Genomic DNA, 22,191 nt, shown 5'->3' on the forward strand with positions numbered 1-22,191 from the left:
TCCTTCCTCACATACACACACTTTCTCTGCCTGGATTTCTTTCCAGGAGCTCTTTGTGCCCGGGCTGACTCATTTTCAGCCTGTCCACAGTGAAGAAAGAAACAGAAGAGACAACTTTCCCTTGCACTCTTTGTCTGTTACTTGCACTGTAATTCTGTCAGGGCAGGAGTGTGTGTGTGCTGATTCGATGTGTGTGATCCTGAGTGGGAAGTCGTGGGTATAACAGGAATAAAAGAGCGCAGGAGGGGATCTCTGCGCAGGCCAACCTCTCCTTGGCAGCAGCATGCAGCATGGAGCTTATTTACTCTTCCTCCATTCATTATGGATGATCTCTCCAATGCTCAGAGCTATGATGATTTACATCTCATCATTAATTATCAGCAGACCCCTCCCCCATCCCTCCTCCATGTTGCTTCTCCCTGCTGTTGCCATGAAACATATTTATCGATAGAGCGGACACATGACAATCATATCAGTCACTTTATGATTAAAGACCTATTTCCATGTTAATTATGTGTTTTAATTTAGTGGCAAAAACAACTGTGTGAGAAGATAAAGGCAAACAGGGTGCTGAGGATTTATCAACGGGAGATCTGAAATGTTTTGCTGCCTCAGGAACAGCGGTCACGGCAGTACTGTAAAGTACATTAATTAGATATTCCCGGGGCTGTAGCCCTGGAGATAAAGGACGAAATTTAATACAGTGTAATTGAAAGCTAGTCTATTGCTGTCTGTGTTTGTGTGTGTGTGTGTGTGTGTGTGAACACGCTGCCTCTCTGTGTGCAGGATTACAATGATGAGATCAGACAGGCCCAGCTGCAGGAGCTCACATACCTGAACGGTGGCTCGGAGGATGCCAAGGTGCCATCGGTGAGGGGCAAGTCAGCCGCCCGTGGAAGAGGGACACCTGTTCCAGGGCCTCCCAGGTAACCTGCCTCCAAATGTGTGTGTGTACGTGTGTTTGTGTGTGGGCAAGTTGTGTACATGTGCACTTTAGTTCAGCTAGGGAATGGGTATTATTTACAGTTAAGGAGCTACTGGAAAGCAGAGTTTTTTATGGATTCGTTCAGTATCCTGTTGCTTTCTCAGAGTTAATGGCGTCATTTAGAGTTACAGCATATTTACGACCGCCTCTGTCTGCTCCACTAATACCAGAGATGTTTAGTCTTTTTGTGCTGTTTTTTAAAAGATATGGATGTCACTTTTTTTTTACCTTATTTCTTGACAGAGACTTCCAGTTTCTCTCTGTGTGCCCAAACAATTTGGGCCAAATTTGAATTTGCAGTTGCAACGTGTATTATATTGTCGAAATAATATTTTTATCTAACCAATCGATCGTTCATGTTGCAACCAGCAGCACGGACAAGACCCTGACGACAGAGCCAGTTTCACTTGATGGCCAACATGTTGAAACTGTGGAAAACTTTAAATACCTCGATACAGGTCTGGACTCCCAGGTGAGCTTCTCTGGACATACTGAGTATATTCTCAAGAGATGCTCACAGTGACTCTATCTTCTTAGGAAATGTAGTGGCCTCAGTATTTGTCAGCAGGTTTTACAATTAGTGCACAAATCTATGGTTGAGAGTGTTTTAACTTTTCACCTCCCTGCCTGGTATGGTCATCTTAACTGTACATCCAAGAATAAACTCTCTAGGATTGTGACAATGGCAAGGACGAGACAGAAAGCAAAGAGTATCTTGGCAGATAGCTCTCACCCTCTCTTTAGCCAGTTTGGGCTCTTGGGCTCAAGGAGGCGCAATAGAGTTCCTCTGGCAACTAAAAACGTACCTAAGAAGTCCATCATCACAAGTATCATCATCCGTATCCTTAACTCAACAAAGTGACTGATGAGTTTTAAATCACAGACAGACAATGAGCTGATTTAGTGTGTTAAAGGAATAGTGCACCCAAAAATGAAAATTCAGCCATTATCTACTAACCCATATGCCGAGGCAGGCTCAGGTGAAGTTGAAGAAATTGAAATTGAAACCACAAAATATCTCCATACTGCTCGCCGTAGTGATCCAAGTGTCCTGAAGCCCCTGGGGCGCCGTCAGCCTCCATTAGGTGGAGTTGTTTTGCTACCTCCTCTCCCCTTGGATCTCCGCAAGTGTTGTGAGGACTCTAAAACTTCACCTGAGCCTCCCTCGGCATATGGGTGAGTAGATAATGGCTGAATTTTCATTTTTGGGTGCACTGCAAGTGTTTGGTAATGACTTTGTATGTTTGTTTTACTGACTATTTAATTGCTTTATGTTGCCGCTTGTGTCTGTTGAGTTGAATCGATTCTATCGAATTCAGTTCTATCGAAATGCAAAACGCTTCAATGATTACTGCCGTATTAGGAGGGGTGTAGTTAAAAAAGAATCTGAGATGGGTGGTAGCCTAGTAAGCCTAGCCTAGTTTGCTAGTTCATCTAGTAAGCTTTCTTACCAAGTAGGGTCCATTTGATAGCGTTAGTTTGTTCCGTGGCAGCAAAATGTTTAAATGCCTGTGATTGGAAGGAAAAAAGAAGTGGTAAGGATCCTGAAGCTGAAAGGGAGCTGTCAATCAAGCGTGATCTGATCAAGTCCCCATAATCCAGAGAAACTGTATGAGCATCCAATTGAGCTGTTCTTTTTTTTAAACTAGGTTTTCTAATAGTTAGGAACATTTATTTTCACCCAGGTTTGTGCCAATGTTTAATGAGACGTTTGTTTTTGATATCATTTGTGTGACTTTTTACTATTTCAAGCCAAGTTTCCAGTCATTTGAAAGACAATATTCACAATATGTTTGCTGTCAATTATAGGTCTGAGAAAGAAAGAAAGAAAGAAAGAAAGTAAGGAAGGAAGAAAGAAAGAAAGAAAGAAAGAAAGAAAGAAAAGAAAGAAAGAAAGTTGGAATCGGCCAAAATCGGTGTCACCAAGTCTGACTTTTAAAATCCAGAAATCGTCCAAGAAAATTGCCGTTGCTGCATCTCTACTCATTACATGGTCAGCGTCGGGACTGATCCTGAAACTGAGCTCATGCTTGTTGAGCAGTGGGATGTCTGCATTCACTAAGTTTCAAAAAGAAATGGTAATGTAGTGATGGGAGTTGGATCATTTTCGGGTTTGCCAGTCCAGTCCGGTGTAGGAGCTTAAACCAGTTTGATTTTTTTGCAAACCAGCTGAACCAGCATTTTTCCTTATGACACATTCTGGCAAACTATAAAGTAGCCTACATCAGCAACCTGTGCTGAGAGCGTCACGGCACTAAATCCAACATATATGGACTAATAGAGCCAGTGGTGTCTGACAGGCCGTGAGCCGAGCCCGGCAACATGAAGGGAATCGAATTTCTGTAGAGGCGGGAGGAGACACTAGTGGAGCACTTTGTGTTAGTTTGCATGCTGAGATGAGACATGGCAGAGTTAGTCTCTCAAGAAAACTAAAACTGCGGATAAACTGGGATTCTGTTTTTTAAAGTTCAAATGAGAATGAATTTATGTAATACCTTCTTATTTCGCTGGCAACTGGAGGAAGATTGTAGGGAGCTGAACATTTTTGGTAAATGACCATCGCTAATGACAACCTACTTGCAGTAAATATCACAGTATAAAACAAGTGTTTTCAGTAATAAAAGGACAGCAAGTAGACTACTCACCCATCTTTTAAGCGGTTACATCTTCGGTCTGATCTGGCCTGCACAGCTAATAGGTACATGGTTTGTTCACATGAAGTAACAAAGAGCATATTCAGTGGAATCAGTGTGGAGAAAGAGCGCCGATGTTACATGATCTGATGTGATAGTTATAAGTTGTTTGCATTTGGGACATGGTGTTATTAACTCGGGAGCGGCTGCTGAGTCAAGTGGGATGCCTGGTAAAATCTGGTATACTGCAAACGGTTAAATGGGTAATTTTGCAAGACACCTATAAACAGCCTATTTCTTCATTGAAGACTTACTAGGTCACTGGAAGGAAGCACAGCGTTATCATAATGTCGCCTACCTGTACATACTGACATCAGATTCTTCGAGCAGGACAAAGTGAAATTAAAACTTAGAACAGGCCAAACAAAGACTTCCTGTTTAATGTGATGGGTTATCTCTCTCTCTCTCTGTCTCTGTCTCTGTCTCTCTCTCTGGAAATTATTTGTCATAAGACTGAATAGCAGCAAAAAGCTTCCTCAGAAGACAGAAAAATGAGCCCTGATATTTCCAACTCTGCTGACTGTGTGCAGACCTCAGCAGGAACTACAAAGAAGAGGCAGAAACCAAAGATGATTGGCATAAAGCTACAAACCAAAGCACTGCTGCTTTCATTTAAAGTTGCATTGTGCACATGGCTGCTTATTTACTGAACTCGCCAGGCTGTTTTCTGTGCACCAAAGAAAACCAACAAGGACAAGAGAGCCAAAACATCTCATGCTGGCGAGTCCGGCTTTCTGTGGACGGAGCTGTCAATAAAGCTCTGAGGAAGTTCAGCCAGAACGACTATCTCACTCTCTCTGTTCCCTTGTCTTTCATGATCACTTCTCAGCCACACCTCTTGGCTTCTATCCATTCGTACATTTTCCTCCTTCCCTATTATCCTCCACTATCCCAGCTAAACGACCTCTCCATGTTCACTTCATTGAATAGAGTAAGCCAGAAGTGAGGTTGTCCTCTCTGTCACCCACATAGGAGCTCATTATAAATGCTTTACACTGCAGTCCATTTTCATGGTGTTATGTCTTTGTTAACATGTTGGGCACAGATCAGTGTCAGAACCCACTGGCTATCAGACTGGCAACAGTAATCCTCCTGGGGAAACGGCCAGTATTTCAAGAGATCCGCTGTAGCAAGCAGATGTCCAGACCAAGGCTTCCTCCTTTGTGCACTGTAGTGGCGGACATTGTTTTGGGGATCCTGTTGGTCACGGGATTCTTGTGGGATTCTCAAAGGATGATAGTCAATTTCACCATTCATCCCGTGACTGGGTTGTGACAGGAAAGAAGTGTCAACAGGAGTGAGCGGGACAGGAATCATTCCCTCAATCCCAAATGGATCCCTTACAGATTCATTGACTCAAGCCCTAAGCACTTATAGACCTAGGACCAATTCCATTTATTCCCCTTAGCCCTTGTCTTGGCCCTTCCCCTTGGTTTTGCGCGTTCACATGAGGGGAAGTGGTGTCCCAATTCTCCGTCATGTTAGCTCTTCACCTGATGGAGAATTGGGACAAGGGCTAAGGGGAAGAGCTAGCAACATGAAGTTAGGCAGCAGCTATTAGTTTGATTCCACAGAGCACAGGAAATACATGCTTGCAGGCATGAGCACGTGAAGCATGCGAAGTAAAATTGATTGTTTTGGTTTTTTTTTACAGAACATTATTGCAATGTTAATTTCCATTAGCGTGTTAATAGTAATTCCATTTATGTGTTAGCATCGAGCTAAAGGACGACTTCGGCATTGGAGCCAGAATTTGGTGCCAGTTCTATTAGAGTCAATGCGGTGGACACGGAAATTATAACCCATCATATCCTTGTTGTTTCAACTTTGACTGAAAAATCCTGCCACCAAATTAAAAGACACATAACGTGATGCTGGCTGACATTTTTTATCTGAAATACACATTTGTTTGCCTTGTTACTGGCCTACAAATGAATTACAGATCTGTTTTAAGCCACTGTTTGGTCCAAGATAGCTAATGTTTCATCATGATACATAAACAAACTGGGTCCAATCCGTTATCTTTGACCAGACTGCAGTTATAACCAGATCACTTCTTAATGGCTCGGATTATTATTCTGGCTGGAAGAAATGATATAGTCAGTCAGTTAGGTACATATCTGCCAAATTAGGACTTGACTGTATGCTACAATGCCTTACGCCGGATGTCCACTGGATCTGTCGCGTGTGCAATTCGGCAATGGCGCGGACTCGCTCCGTCCTGGCATCAATGTCCACTGGAACTATAGCGGCACGCACGTGAGCGGCTGGAATTGGCAGATTGTGAGATCATAATGTCACGCGATAATCTGCGGAAACCCTGGAGGTATAAAGACGTGAACAAACAATGAAAAGATTTCTCTGCCTGCCAGACATTGACCACTGTAGGCCATTTCGCAGTTTTTTTCTTGATTTTATGATGTTGATGTAGCGATGTGAAATACGATCCGGAGATTTCATGGGTGTTTTATTTTGAAAATTGGCTGGATACTCCCGTCCTTTCTGCACCTGACTTCCTGTTTGACTCAAAAGAGACATTGCTGGATAACGTTAGCTAAACAAAGTGCAAATGTTTCTTTAATTCACTGACAAGCAAAGTCACAAGTACCAGTAACTGCTGAAGGTCCAAATTTACAATAAATTGGCGAGTAGCACCACTTCCTGACAATAATATAAAACATTATCTACCTTAGCCCCTCTGAATATTAGTAAACATCATTAACATTTTCAGATTTGGTAGGTTATTGATAATCAAACACATGTAGCCTACAATACTAGCTGCAGGTAGGTTAGCTATCTTGGACTCAAGTGGGGCTTGAGTTAAGCTATTTGCAGATGATGTCATGATCCACATTTAGATAAAAAAAAATGTCAGTCAACATTAGGTGATATGTGATTCTTTTAAACTCATAAAAGGACTTCTCAGTCAAAGTTGAAAAAACAAAGATATGATGGGTTATAGTGCGATTTGAGGTGCCTGCCATTGACCTTTCCTTCTTTTATATTTTCCTTGCACTAATTTACTTATACCAGTTATCTTGAGAAATAGCATAACAAAAATGAAAGTCAACTGCTGATTTGGACGTCAGGTACCATGACAAGGATGAAGTTTCAGGGCTTTAAAGCATTCAGGTCAGCCTTTCTAAACTTTCAAAGTTTGAATAGGCCAAGACATAATGCTTATTACATAGACTAGACTAGAAAAAATTGACACACAGTGCTGAGCTGCATCTCAGAATAAACTCATGTTCCCAGCTTTCAGATGATGTATACCTCCTCTTTGTGGCATGTACCGTCTGTCTGATATCTCCTCATAAAGAATCCTTGACCCTGCTAAAAATGAAAAAGAAAGGGTTGGTAGAGAAGTGGAAGAGGTTAATTAGGCTCTGATACAGAGTTTGGAGAGTGAATAAACAGTTAGATACAATTAAAAATACGAACACTAGATTACATGCTTTACTGTTTCCTGTGAATCCGTCATGCGTAGGTAGGCAGTAGAACAATGGAGACTCGTGTGTACAGAGGTAATTACAGAATGGAAATGTTCAGCAGTTACATTGTTGACCAACAATGGCGACCTACAAAATTGGTCATTGACCAGTGGAGCCTGTGAGGAAAAAAAATCTGCATTTCATCACCAGGATCTGATGGGAGACGTAAATTTATTTGGCAAATGTGGCGCTGCTGAGTCCAGGGGAGTCTCAGCTCTGCTCAGCCACACTCTGTGATTTAGGCTGTTTACATTTGGTCAGTATATGAGAGGTTGTTCTGTGTTATGGTGCCATATTTTAAGCTGAGACTCGTGTTTATGTATGTTGCAGTAGGTCAGAGTGGCCATTAAGTGAGCAAGCACTTTTAATAGAAAAACAAAAATGATAGTAAATAGTGTCTGGTGGTCGGCAGTGATGCAATGTCTGGTGTCCATAAACATTAGCAAAGCAAAGCCTCCATTAGCATAAAAGCCTTTATATGCTAATGATCTTTCCTCTCTACTATCCCTGTGAACCCACGCTAATTCCAGCTCCTCCGAGACCTCACAAGACTACAAATAAAAATACTCACGGCCATTAGAAAACTTTTAGGCTCTCTGTGTCAACGCCGAGCTTTAGAAAACGCAAAGCGCCGTGTTGTTTGTTCTTTGTGTTTATAAAAGAAAACACGCTTCTTTCATCAGTTTTGGAGATAAACAAGGTCACCGAGACACGTCGTTTGTATTGCTCTGAGTCAGAATATAATTGGCTGTGTTTTAAATTAAACTGTAATTAGAATTTACCATGCCTAATTTGAGTGTGATAAGACAGAAGTCCCAGCGGCTCCTGAACAGGAAGTCGCATGTAGATATTCACACTCACATGTGCTTATTTTTGCTTTTGACTGACACACTTACTCGTCATTGACACTTTGTAGCCGTCGCATATTCCTCTTTGACGTTGGAGCTGGAGCTGGAAGAGAAGCCCCGCTGTTGAAGGAGAATCAGCTCTCAGTGCACAACTGTTTCTTTTCTCCGCTTGAGGGCGGTCCAATTTCTATCAAGTAAACATCCTCCTCTGTCCCCGTTAGTCAGAAAATTAAGACTTTTTTTTTCCTCTCCTCCTGCCCTAAATCTGTGATGTTTCACCAATCATAATGGAGAAATGGAAAGCATAGAAAGAAAATGACCCTGAGAGCAACCTTGGTGGTTTTCTGCTGCTGCTTCAGAACAGTTAACTACTTTTAAAGAAAGCTCAGTCGGTGTAAAAAGCTCAAACAACACGTTACCAAACCACAAGGTCACACCGCCTTTGATTTCTAGCAGAGCAGCTTGACTTTGCTTCCATCTTGATTATAGTGCAGGTTAGACTCAGGGCTCTGTGTTAATGCATCGAGACGACTGTACAGATCCGTATCTCACTGTAGCTGCTCTGCAGCAGAGCTTCATGGGCGGCATGCTTGTTTACCTAAACATTAAATCTGGAAAAAAATCAAACCACAAAATCTAAATCACTCAGGGTAAAAATCAGGTTTTTGTGCCACTTCCCCTGGGTGCAAATGCAAGGCTTTATTTCCAGACAAGAAAACATCCATCACTGAACCAGCAGAAACACCAGTTTTGTCACCTGCATTTTCCTTAACAGACAGGAAAGCAATTCAGCCACAAGACATGCTGTGTTTTGAGTAATGGACGTGACTCACTTTTTCTCGACTGGAGGAGCTTGCCCTCCACCCTCGCTGTTCCTCTGTCTCCACCTACACATATAACCTGCCGCTGAATGTATCAAATTCATCGCTTCGGTTGTACCAAGTCATTCTGGCCGACGTAGGAAATCACTAACTGGAGTGGAAGGAGACGAGGCAGCTTGACTCCAAACATAATAAATTCCAGCACCTCATCATAAAGACCTGGGCCGCAGTGGACGTCTCATATTGATGATTTATAATACCATCCTCGTAACAGTATCTTTTAATGGTTTAAGATCATATGAACATGTTGTGTAGAAAGAGGATACACTGTATATCACCTGATCCATCCCAAATATGAACACATACACATTTCTTCTTCAATAATTCACTGAATTTATCACACAAGCTGATAAGACATAAAAAAAAGTTTTTAATTTATACTCTGTTGTCTAAGTCGTGGCGGATGTTTGTGTCTTGTGTCAGGAGTCGAGGAGGAGTTCCTCCCCTGCACGCGGCCGTGCCTCGAGGAGCAGCACCCAGAGGAGCCCCACCCAGCCGCGCTCCATCTTCCAGAGGGAGAGGGGTTCAGAGAGCCAGAGGCGCCCCCCCAACCGCCGGGTACCGACCGGCTCCTCCAATCGTTCAGGACACATACGGGGAATATGTGAGTATATCAAAACTTGGGCTCTTATTCCAGTTTCTATTGTCTATCCTTGTGAAATGGATATGTTTGAGTTTTGGATTAAGCAAGTAAATCGACGTGCTAACTTGAGCAAGGCATTTTTCACTGTTTTGTAGCAACACTAAGGGATCAGTGCATCTTTAATAGCCACAGTATTGAGACATACAGTTACAACAACAGAGCATGTACATTTGAGGATGCTTTCAGGTGCATTTTAAAAACCATCTATTCCTTTATATGTTCAGCTCTGTTGTCATTGTTGTGAGCTGTTGTGTCCATTTCTGTGCAAGTGCATTGAAAAGATGCAAACACAGGACTCAGATTCACTTTATAAGCACATATACTTGGCCAGTACAGCTGATTCTGAACTTGACCTTTTGATTTGGCCCACTCACCATCACAGCCAGCTGCTGTTGCAGCAGCAGTGGTCGTGAGGCACAGCTAATGGAGGCAGAAAAGACACCTTTGAACACTGATTGCTGCATTTTGTGTCAAACATCATATAGTGACACGTAACTTAATCAAGTCTGAAAACACAGACATGATGCATATTCTTTTTATATTTCACTGTGACCTGCACTCTGAGGATATAGTTATTACTTGATGTCCATATGGAATAAAACTCCACAATTCAGCTTAGAAACCATAGATGTGTATGCTCCTTATACCTCCAGAATCATCTCAGTTTTAAATTTTCTTCAGTATCAAAGTAATCCAGTGATACGTGTCTGTACATCCCAGGGTATGTTGCACAGGGAAACTGCTTATAGCTAAGTGGGGAAACTTTTAAAGGTGCCGGTTTGATGAATGCAAACAAAATACAGGCTTTAAAGCAGCTGTGCGGAACTTTACGGTTTCATCGATTATAGCGCCCACTTTGGTTGAAGCGGTATGACACCCACAGCCTGGTGTCGTAAAAATCCGACTGCAGCCGGCATTCGGCTTCATTCGTAAAATCCCGACTGCAACTGGCAATTACCGCATGCATTTGTTTTGGAGAGCGAGAGGAAAATCATAAATGTTCTGGTGTAGCTCTGAATTTCTTATAAACTGAGGACAACTGCCTGCTGTATATTTGTGTTCATGGTCACAGTCACAGATAATTTTGTGGCGTTTGTTGTAATGTTACTAGACAAAAGCTTCACATCAGCTAACGTTACATTTAGCTTGCTTATAACCTCCATGTTGTCATATATTGAAGTGAAATAACGTCTAACAAGTTGAGGTATATTCTCTAAATAAAAACAAAAATGACATACCTGTCGATTAGGAAAAGGGCCAACTCTGGATCAGTTTTAAAACCTTTCAAATCTCTCAGCTCTCTCCACTTGGTGAATGCCCCACCGAGGTTTACATGCGTTTGGGCTCGAGCCCTATCACTGTCCCGTTTAGCCTTCTTCTGTTCTTCTGTTCTTTTTCTTTTAGATGGTGCTCCTCCTTTATCCGCCATGACATCGAAAGTACAACCAAGCCCTTATAGATACATCTGGTAAAACTGTTATGTGTTCAGCAATGCCCGTTGCGTACTGCTTACTCGAAGAACACTGTAAACACGGCTCCTTCTTCTTCTGTGGTTTAATGGCTGCGGGCGGCTGCGGGCGAGCAGACTTATTTCCGCCTCCAGGTGCCGTATTCTGGTTTGCTGACTTCCGCTGTGTCCAACCTACGCTAAATAGCCATATAGAGAAAGGCTTTTTTGTCGCTGTTGGGTTCAAATAAATATGCAGATCTTCAAGGGGGGGTGATACGAACTAGGGACAGTTTTATTAATGGTAAAAAGTTTGAAAAAGGGCTCAAGCATGCCAGGTTTCACTTTCACCGTAAAAAACTGGAGGAGAAGTTGTTGGGGGATGAAGTTGTTCCAAATTTGGCACGAATGGTCACTTGGACTCAACGACGAACTGATTAGATTTTTTTTTTTTAGATTTTTTTGGGGGGGCATTTTTTAGCCTTTATTTGACAAGCATGAAGGGGGAGAGAGAGAGGGAGTGACATGCAGCAAAGGGCCACAGACTGGAGTCGAACCCGGGCCACTGCGGCAACAGCCTTGTACATGGGGCGCCTGCTCTACCACTAAGCCACCGACGCCCCGAACTGATTAGATTTTAGTGGTCAAGGGTCACTGTGACCTTGTTCGTCTCATTCTTGTGAATGGGAACATCTTGAGGGAATTTCTTCACATTAGGTACAAACATCTACTCGGACTCATCGATGAACTGATGACATTTTGGCTGTCAAAAGTAAAAGGTCAAGGTCACTGTGACCTTGCATCCATCTAATTCTCATGAACACGATTCCTCAAGAACATCTTGAGAGAATCTCCTCAGTTTTGGTACAATTGTCCAGTGGGACTCAGTCTTGAACTGATTAGATTTTAGTGGTCAAAGGTCACTGTGACCTTGTTTGTCTCATTCTTGCGAACACGAACATCTTGAGGCAATTTATTCACATTAGGTACAAACATCTACTTGGACTCAGCGATGATCTGATAACATTTTTGTTGTAAGAAGTCCAAGTCCAAAGTCAAGGTCAGTGTGACCTTGCATCCATCTAATTCTCACAAATGCGATTCCTCAAGAACCTCCTGAGGGAGTCTCCTCAAATTTGGTACAAATGTCCAGTGGGACTCAGCAATGAACTGATTTGAATCTGGTGGTTGAAGGTCAAAGTCAAGGTCACTGTGACGTCACAAGTCATGTTTTTGGCCTAACTCAAGAATTCATACACTAGTTAGGACAAACTTTAACAGAAATGGCTGATAGGATGAAATAATGAAGTGATGACACTTTATATCAAAAATGTCAAAGGTCAACTTCACTGTGACATCATAGTGTTCTGAAGAAACGCTTTGCTGGCCATTCTTCAAAGCCATATCTCAGGAGCAGAAGGGGAGACATTTGGTCAGATACTGACTTGGTGACCTTGAAACTGTGCTGACTGTATAGATCTTCTGTGCTGCCGGGGGGAAGATGTGTGTGAAGCATGTTTTCACAGACATGGATGTACAATATAGGTGCAACTTGACTGGTTTGCAGAGGTATACAACCACAAAGTGGTAATTGTAGTCTTGACTTTTTTGTGACTTCTAGGATAATCACAGCCTCGAGGATGGATGGCTTTTATAGGTGTTTTGACAATATGGGGGTTTCTCAGATGTTTCCAGAACAGTGCTCAAAAATACAATGCGTTTTTGTGTCTCAATATGGTAATGTGGAGGAATTTTTGACCATTTTTATAAATTTGTGAGCTTTAACAAATGCTTAAACTTAGCACCAAAACTGTGTAACAAATTGTGTCAATTCAAAAATTGCTGCAACAAGAATGAGAATGACCATCATATACTTTAATTTTGATGTTCTCAGTCCCTTCACACTGTAAACTTTCAAAGTTTGAATAGGTGCCTTACCAAAACGCTAAACTTATTACATATTTACGGCTAGATAAACTTGACCCCCACAGTGCTGAGCTGCACCTCAAATTTATCTTCAGGTTCCCAGCTTTTAGATGATGTTCACCACTTTAATGTAGAATATACTGTTGACCTGCTGCCCCCCCCCCCCCCCCCCCCCACAAGACCAAGTGGTTTAAGACGCTGATTTCAGCACAGATTATGTGGCTGCCTAAAAATCAGTCTGTACGAGTTGGACTCCACCATGTTTAGTTTTTCATCAGGTGTTAACATAAAGAGTATGATTTTGCTATTGTAGCCAGCATTGTGATTTGGTCTTGTAGCTTACCTACACAGTCTTATGGGAACCTGGCTGTAATATCAACAGCTGCCAGAGATGAATATATTAGGCTTAGAGTCAGAGTCTTTGTGCATTTGCCAAGAGTCTCCTGCCGCACTGTCAAGGCAAGTTCCCCAGAGACTCCAGCATCAACATCGCATATTTAGCAGATAGAAGGAGAGAGGAGGTGGCCCGCGTTGGAAAATTGCCCCAGCAGCCCATACCTAACCACATCTGACAGGTTTATTCAGAGGTTGCAATTCAAATGTGTGGAGGTCGTAGAGAATGACTCCTGGACCAGCTGTTTCCCATCATTGTCACAGTTGTAAACTGCATCCCCCGACACCTGCACCTGTGTATCTGGGTGGAGGAAAAAAAGACCCCCAACATCTGCCGGATGATAAATCTCAGCACATCGCTGCAAATTAAAGGCTGAATGAGTTTGACTCTGTGTTATCTGAATACATCACCATCCCAGGACAAGTGTTCTCCATCGGCCGCTGACAAATAGGCACTTGTATTCATCAGCGAAATGACAAAGAGATGTTCCTTGTTCGCATTTGTTGCCTTCATTTATCAGTGCTTAACATTCGCTCATATGCATGTTCCCATCGTTCTTTGCTGCGCGGCATCGCCACAGGCCAAAACATTTGTTCAGCTGGAGGCGTTATCTTCCTCTCTCTTGTTCAGACTAAAAGCACCAGACCTGGGTTACCTCTTGGTGTTTTTGTCATGATGACGCATGGATGTACAATACCTTTGTCTGGATGGTTTTCAGTTTGCATAATCTACCTCTGTTAAAGCTCCCGTTTCTATCAAATTACTCTGAATCCAATTGTTACCAAACAAAATCACAGAAATGTTATTATCCCGTGATCCAGTCTTGGCAGCCCCCATCAGTCTTCAATGTTCCTATGATTACAGCCAAATCTCATTTCATGTAATTCATTAGGTGCATTGAGAGCTCTGTCTTACCTGCTGCTAATCCCATTGGAGGACAATTAAACATGATGTAATTCTCGTTTCAGAAACGAGGCTGCATGTTATCTTTTTTGTGCTTTTTCAGATTTTGCCAATGTGAAATCCGAGGAGGCTAATCAAAGTAGCAGAACTTTGTTTCATGCATAATCTGGAGCTATATCTAAGTGTTTGTTTTTGTTCACACAGTAGCTTAATTCCTCTGGGTGAGAAGACCAAGAAATGTGCAATGCACGTGGGTTGGTATTGTTTATGTTAAATCCTGCAGATACAGTAATCCGCTCTGAGCGCTGCGGGTCCCCACTCACTGTTGTGGCATTAAAAAAAATAATAATACCCATCCCCCTCTCCGCATGGCCAACCCTTTTGAGAGCCAGGGATTGTTAATTGAATCGTGTTCTCTGTGGCGCTGCCCTTGTAGCAGTTTTAATCTAAATTGGGTGTAATGGTTAGGAAAATATTACAGATGCAGCAATAAAGAGTTTGGCCCAACTGGTGTCATGAAGATAAGACTAAAACCTTTGTACATGGGAGGAGTCCTGTGATTTGTAAGAACTCCACAGAAAATGAATCTCTCTCGCAAATTTTAATCAAGTGTAATTTTCACTACAAGTTAGACATTTCAGTCATCATTCAAGATTTTTTTCTACGTATATAAATTCAGCTGTAATTTGTTTCTGTAGCACAAATATTTTTTTCTTCTACTTGTACCAGCGATGCAGTGCGGCCTTAGTGATGGCAATGTTGGGGTGTGGGTCAGGCCACTACTTTGGTCCTGACTGAAATATATTAGCAAGTTTTGGATGGATTGCTATGAAATTTTGTACATGCATGGGGATGAATAAAGTTATTCTTATTCTTATTCGATACTTTAGGTTTAGTGCTAATTAGCAAGTGTGAGCATGCTGGCATGAAACTAAGGCATTAAAGATAGAAAATAGAATTCCTTTATTGTCATTACACATTTGAAAATTAAAGTGCCACATCTGATAAATACAAATTACCATACCCATACACACTTAACAAGCAGCATAAAAAGTCATATAAAAATATTCAAAATCACAGATCTACTAAAAACGACTTAATAGATATTTAATGTTATAAAGTGGAAGAAGCTGTTTTTGAGTCTGTTAGTCCGGCTTTTAAGGCTCGCATAGCGCCATCCATAGGGCAGCAGTGCAAAGAGTTTATTTGCGAGATGGAAACTGTCGTGTTAATATGGAGATAGATTTGTTTCATAATTATGTGTATGAACAGATTGACAATCGGTGTGTGAATGTGTAATCTGTAAATATAAAACACCTTCCACAAATACAAAAAAAGATTTGTAAACTCATAAAAATATTTTGCAAGTATAAAACAGATCTGCAAATACACAAGCAAATTCCACAAATAAAAAAAAAATATCTGTGAATACATGAAATTAATTAGCAAATAAATTAAAAGCATTTGTGAATATCTTCCTAACATTTACAACTTTCAAACAGGCATTTGTGAACTCATATTTGTGAATTGAAAACACATTTGTGGATCTCAGTTCTAAACGTGTGGATTTGCTTTTTACACACACGGAGTTTTGAAACAAACTTTCGGTCAGTCGAAACGAAAATGCACTGGTATCACTCTCCATATATTAAACATTATACCTGCTGTAGCATTGTCACTGTGATTATGTTAGCATGCTAGCATTTAGCTCACAGGGTGGCTGTAGGATTGTAGGGCCCTGTTTAAATGATCTGTCAGTGTCCAACTTCACTTTTGCAAGTTAAATGGCACAAAACCAGGGCACAAAGTAAGGTGTAAGGGGCAAGGGGGTTGTATTTAGTCCCTTAATTAATCAAAGGTGCATTTGGGACATAATGTGAATTCAACCAATCAGAGTGTCATCTCCCATTCCCTTTAGAAGCTGTTTTTCTGCTGAGAGTAATGCAGTAAAAGCAGTGAAGTCACTGCAGCAACTATCGTGGTGCATTTATGCAGCAAAACTAAACACTGTAGTTATAAACTTTACAGAGGAAACAGAACTAAACTTTTAACTTCTGGAATAATTAATAAAGTTACGCTGCTCCTCGTGTGTAAGTGCACACAGGGGTTAGGGTAAAGGTCTCTCTCAATGTGGGAGTGAAACAGCAGCTCTGCTCTGCTCTCTGCTACGTTCTCTTTTTAGAGAATGGTATTCATAATTTTCCTTTTAATGATATATTATTTCACCCACTCACAACCCAACCATGCATCTCTGTGTGTGTACAGTTACGAGCAGAGTGTATGCACGTTGTGAACCCATCTATGTAGGTGCATCTGACTGTCTGAATAATGTGCCCTTTATGTGGCAGGGAAATACTACACCATTCGGACTTTTTGTTGGTCGATGGCGCAGTTGTTTCTGACGTCTTGAAATAGCAATACACCCACAATGTTCCTGACCAGGTGTAAGATAGGATCCTTAGTCTTTTTTTATCTTACAGGGACTTAACAATGGGAGCGAAAAATGTGACATTCATTGCATGTCTCAGAAGTGATGAGCATGTTGGTTCCCGTATATGGTTATCCCTTTCACCTCACCATAAAAAAGTCCTCTGTTCACACCCATTGTGTAGAGTTTGCATTTCCTCCCAGTTCCTGCATGACTCTGCGCAGGATAAGCAAGAACAGACGAGTGCTGCTACCTGCATCAGAGACAGTGATGTTAAATTTCCCGGTGCAGATATTCCTGCAGGGCTAATTCATTAATGACATGAATTCCTCTGAGAACACTTGGCAGGTGTGAGTACGCTTTATTTAAAACTTCGCCAAGATCCAAAGCAAAGGTGGTGAAATAACAGTAGGGAGAGCTAAGACATTTGTCAAGTGTAACACAGGGTAGTGATACTTCAACTTGATGCATGGGCCAACTTTTTGGCATCCTCAATCTGATAGCTTGAGTAGCATTTCTACCCCTGCAGCGGAAAAGCTTCAGCAAATTCCAGCCTGTTCAGCGTTCTGAAATATGCTGGCAGGAAGAGCCGAATAAATGACACACAGCTTTGAGAAATTTGGAGACCAAGACAGATGACCAAGGGTTACAGATGCTGGATTATTTGTTTTCTTTGAACAATATCGTGGGGTCTTATTTTGCTTTCATTGTTGAGAAGTTAAGAGCAGTGTGTGGCACAGCTGTGTGGAGGCGAAACTTTTCTCTTTGAACAGATGGTATTGTACTAAAGTCATCTGGGAACAAGGCTTTTATTCTTCTTTTGATTTGCTTAATTTTCTCGCTTTGTTGTTTGCATTTGTGACACCTTTTTGGTTTGAGCGCAGGCCACGCAGCATGTGCAGCTCTCTGCAAAGTTCATAATGGGAGGACAGCGTGTTGTTGAACTCATTTGGATTTAGTAGAGTGTGCAGGGAACAAATCCAGCGCCTGAAAAGCCTGCTCTGGGTGTCAGTGGCATCCTATCTGTTACAGTGGTATTGTAGAGCACAGTGGAGCGGCTGTGATACCGTTGTTGTAACATGCAGTGCCAGGCCCTCTGTTAGTCTTCAGTGGCCTCAGAGGCCAGTCCTTATCTTTTAACAACACGCCTCTCAGCCATCCACTGGCATACAAATGAAAGACTCACTTAGGGGCTGCTCTCTCTCTCCCCCCTCTGTCTTCACCCCCTCCTCCCCCCTCCAACCTCTCACTGTCACACTAATCCTGTTTAGCGTTGGAAACACAGCGCTGTTGCAGTTGTCGTGCTATTGTGCTCTCCAAGATATTTTGAGCAAATGGTATATCAATACAAACACATCAGATATTATAATAGCTCCAATCACACTATGATCGCAGTCTGCTTTCCATTTTCAAGCTGTTTTTCCTTGTGTCAGACACCAAAAGAAAAGAATCATTTTCACTGTGCCAGTGTGATTTATAAACCGGGCATGTTTCTGCTCTCAGCTCGCTTGTAACTCAATTATAGAGGAGCTGCTCTAATAAATGGCAATAACATGCCATTGTTAAAGTTTAATATGGTCCTTAATACCAGGCAGTGTTGTCCAATGCAAGTGGACAGCACCTAGAGAGAGTCGCCATCGAGACGGGAGGAGGACTCAGTTAACACTAATGGCTAATGGCTTGTGCTGAAAACTAATCAGGGTATCTCGCTACCTGCTCTGCTGCCACTGTGTTTGGTCAGCACCACATACAGCGCTGTGTGCATTGTGTGACAACGCAGTCCAGGTATTGTATGTCTCTGAAAACCCTGCATTACATTTGCATGTTTCATACGTATCAGAGCAACATTTCTAAAGTGACGTAGTATGAGCTGACTGTCATCAGGAGGTGGAGGGGATGGTAGATGGTGTGATGCCTGCCAAGCTGCAGACCAACAACAAAAACAGTTGATTGTTAGGAGGTCATCGTTGTGTTTCCTGCCAGGATAGTGCCAGGAAAAGCGGATGTTTTTACCTAGACATTGCTGCAATTTCAGCAGGGAATGTGCCCCCAAGATTGTTTTCTTTGTTTTAGGCCCAAGCATGTTTTCCCACCCTTAACCAAGTGGCTTTTGTGCCTAAACAAGACAAGATAAAGAAGAAGTTTCAACATATCCAATAATACATAATACGTATCCATGGTTTGCAGAATCCTACAGTGCCAACGTTTTTCTTGAGATTGGGTTGATATATGACAAAAAGAAACAGGCTGTCTTTGTAGTGTAGAAAAGAGTTTGGTTCAGAAATGGTTTCCAATGTGTACACGAGATTTTAGTTACATCTGTTAAGATATTAGTTAAGTATTACCTAGTGGACCTACAGCATTGGTGACGAATGGACACTTTAGCTCAAATATTTTAACAGATCCTAGAAATGATAATAATGCATTCTTAAAAATGTACTAAGAGGAGAGTTCCTCGAAACTTTGACTAATTTTGCATTTGCTTGCAACCTAGAAATCAAATAAAAGGATTTGTGTAACATTAGCTGTGGATGTTCATGGTCCCCACAGGATGAATTCCAATCTTTTACTAACCAGCACCCACACTCATGCCAGAATTCACACATTTTTACAAGAAATATCAGAAATTACTGAGCACATTCATGCTCTCCAGAGGATGAACCTTGTGCATTTTGTTGGCCTAATTATGTTTTCTATAGTGCCACTCTTTTAAATTTGCATGGCAGATTTCCATAATTAATCCATCTGATTGAAGGGATAAACATTTTTTATTTGAAAGACCCTATAGTCTTTCTTCTGGCACTATCATATTGTTGGTATTTCGTCACACTCAGCACTGTGACATATAATGAGGCGTAATCGTAGCCTCTGGGTTCTTCACCAGGCATTTTGAGCTAGGAATGCCAGTTCAGGTTGATTTCTCTTTGAGTAGCCCAGCACCCATTAACCTGTACTAACCGGTTCATTATTAGGTGAAAACGCAATATGAGATGAAATAAAAGAGGCGCTTTCCTTTTGGTCCAGTCCTCTATACACTCAGTGAGAGCTTCAGTGCTGCATACAGCAAGTGCTATCAATTTATAGGTGGTGAAATTTTAATGTTTTGTGATGTAAATAATTTGCCTTTAATTATATACTAGTCCATACCCAATGAGTACAGCATACCATACCATGACTTAGTCATACCAAAAATTAGAAAACCAACAACATTGGTCCACAGGGGGAGCCACAATGATCGGTCGCATTTTAGCCATTTTGAAGCATTTTTCTGTTGTTATAGCGCCACCCAGTTGCCAATTAGAGTTAAATTTCTCCAGTCACCTTGAGGCATCCTGTTTTACATATCTACCAAGTTTAGTAAAAATCCATATGGCGGTTAGGCCTAGATAAGAAATTAGCTCTCTAGCGCCCCCATTTTGTTTGATGGGGTCAATAATGGAGAGGTCCCCTCAGATTATGTGTGGTCATATGCCTACAAAGTTGCGTGGTGATGGGTGAAACCCTTGAGATGTTATACACCTTTATGTGATGAGCCACGCCCTCCGCAATATTCATTGCCTTATAGAAGCTCAGTTTTAGTAAGTTTTCCAACTTTTGCCAAGAGGGAACTTTAGATATTGGTCCCTAGATTATGTTCACCCAGTTTCATGCAGATCGCTCAAACTTCCTAGGAAGAGATCCATTTGAAGTGTTTTTCAAAAAATTCAAAATGGCGGAAAATCTATATAAGCGGAAGTTATGGGTTCTTGAGGCAAATGTGTTCCTCATGAGGAGAGGCATCTCTGTGCAAAGTTTCATGTCTCTACGACATACGGGGCATGAGATATGCCCATTCAAAGTTTGCAATTTCAGTCGGTTGCTATAGCGCCCCCCTTTGGCCAATTGATGTAATATTGCTTCATTGGCATCCTCCCATGACCCTCTACCACTGTGCCAAATTTCACATGGATTGACCAAGTCAGTGAGGAGAAAAACGTGGAACAGACACACAGACAGAGGTTTCATCATTATATAGTAAGATTTTCTCGGCTTTGCTGAGAGACCGCTCACTAGCTGTGTTAACATGCAGAAACACCGTGCCCAGTGCCGACCGTTTGGTCTTCACTGATTAGCTAGCCCTGGCCGCTCTGCACTGTGTAGCACCCAAGTCAGGTGGGAGCTAGCTTGCAGCGCCGCTCATTTGGCAATTACTCCCAACCCATGTTGGTGGAACAGTTTTTCTGTTGAAACAATGTGCCCACCCTCCCCCAGGTAGCCCCGGTTAATGGTTGGCATCCATGTTTTGAACTAAAGGCGGTGGTATATCAGCCAGCATTGCCATGTTTTCATGTGACATAATCTCATGATAGCAGCCTGACGAGAATCAATCTTGTCAGACTTCAAGTAATATTTTTGTGTCACTTGGAGTTGAAGTTGGCCCATGATAGACGGTGATAGACAGATGGTTCATCCAATCACCTGCCAAGTATTTTGTAAAAGCGCCTGCCCTTATTTCAAACAGTTTCCAACAATGGCTTTTCAGATGGTTCCATGTAACAAACCATCTGGCGTGTCAGGTTAGATAACTTTCAACTTACAAATGCATTAACACCTCTAAGAAGCAACTGACAAAGCCCTACCATTTTTTGGACGGTCTCTGGAGAGAATGCGCAAGACGACGTCTGTTGGCGGCTCCATCACCTGCTTCTCTTGTGTCACAGCGTCCATGAGCAAAATGCTGAACCTCAGCTGTCCCTAATGTTAAGTGCATTGTATCGTATGATTGCTTTCCACCCTCAGTTTGTTTGTGTGTGTGTGACATGGTAAGTGAGGAAAATTGTTGCAGCAATTTGGATGAAAGCTATAAATGCAATACATTTACACATTTAAACACCACCTCTCTCTGGAACATACATACAGTATATGGTTTTTCCATATGAAGAACTGCTGGGTATGTGAATAAAAAGAACAGTCACATGGTACAAAATAAGTATTATGAGACTGAGTTACAAGAGCCTTAATTTGTATCACATGGACGATGTGAATAACATTAAGTCAGTTAAAACATGTCAAGGAAAAGTCACTAAACTCTGTTCCAGAGACTTGTCCCTGCCAAAAAAGAAGCTAAAAGAACATTGTACTCTAATTATTTTCCTTTTTTCATTAATAACATTTCCACCCAGCCTAATGCTTGCCTTACACAAGTTTATTCATCAGGTTAAGTCTATGTGTTCTGTACAAGAACATTTCTCTGCATCACTGAATAGATGACGCAACTTCATAATTTACAGAAGCTTCAGGTTTTCAATGGTAGGAAAAATGGCATTTTAAAATCTGACCTGTTGTATTCTTGATCACACCCCCGGCTGCTTTTATAAGATAGGAATATAATTATGAATATTATTTTTTATGCCAAAGGAAATTAAACTCTACAATTTTTTTTTGAAGATGTAGACACAGTGTTTCCCAAAGATTTAGAATCTGTGTGTAGCAGAAGCTCACGTCCAGGGTGGGGAGAGGTGGGGGGTCTCGAACTTTTTGGTGTTTTTCCTTGCCTATGTGTCCTTGTGTAT

General features: G+C 41.7%; 1 protein-coding gene across 2 annotated transcripts in view; it reads left to right on the forward strand.

The window, feature by feature from the left end:
• Positions 1-22,191, forward strand: part of khdrbs3 (KH domain containing, RNA binding, signal transduction associated 3) — a 179,987-nt gene that overhangs the window by 111,353 nt on the left and 46,443 nt on the right. For both annotated transcript variants that reach the window (XR_004502256.2, XM_033638047.2), the window contains exons 5-6: positions 787-926; positions 9,322-9,502. Coding sequence is in view for 1 of the 2 variants with exons in the window: in XM_033638047.2 (XP_033493938.2) it covers positions 787-926; positions 9,322-9,502 (321 nt within the window). In the remaining variant the exon portion in view is untranslated. The remainder of the gene's footprint in view (positions 1-786; positions 927-9,321; positions 9,503-22,191) is intronic.

Source organism: Epinephelus lanceolatus, chromosome 16 (assembly GCF_041903045.1).
Source record: "Epinephelus lanceolatus isolate andai-2023 chromosome 16, ASM4190304v1, whole genome shotgun sequence".
Lineage (NCBI taxonomy): Eukaryota > Metazoa > Chordata > Actinopteri > Perciformes > Serranidae > Epinephelus > Epinephelus lanceolatus.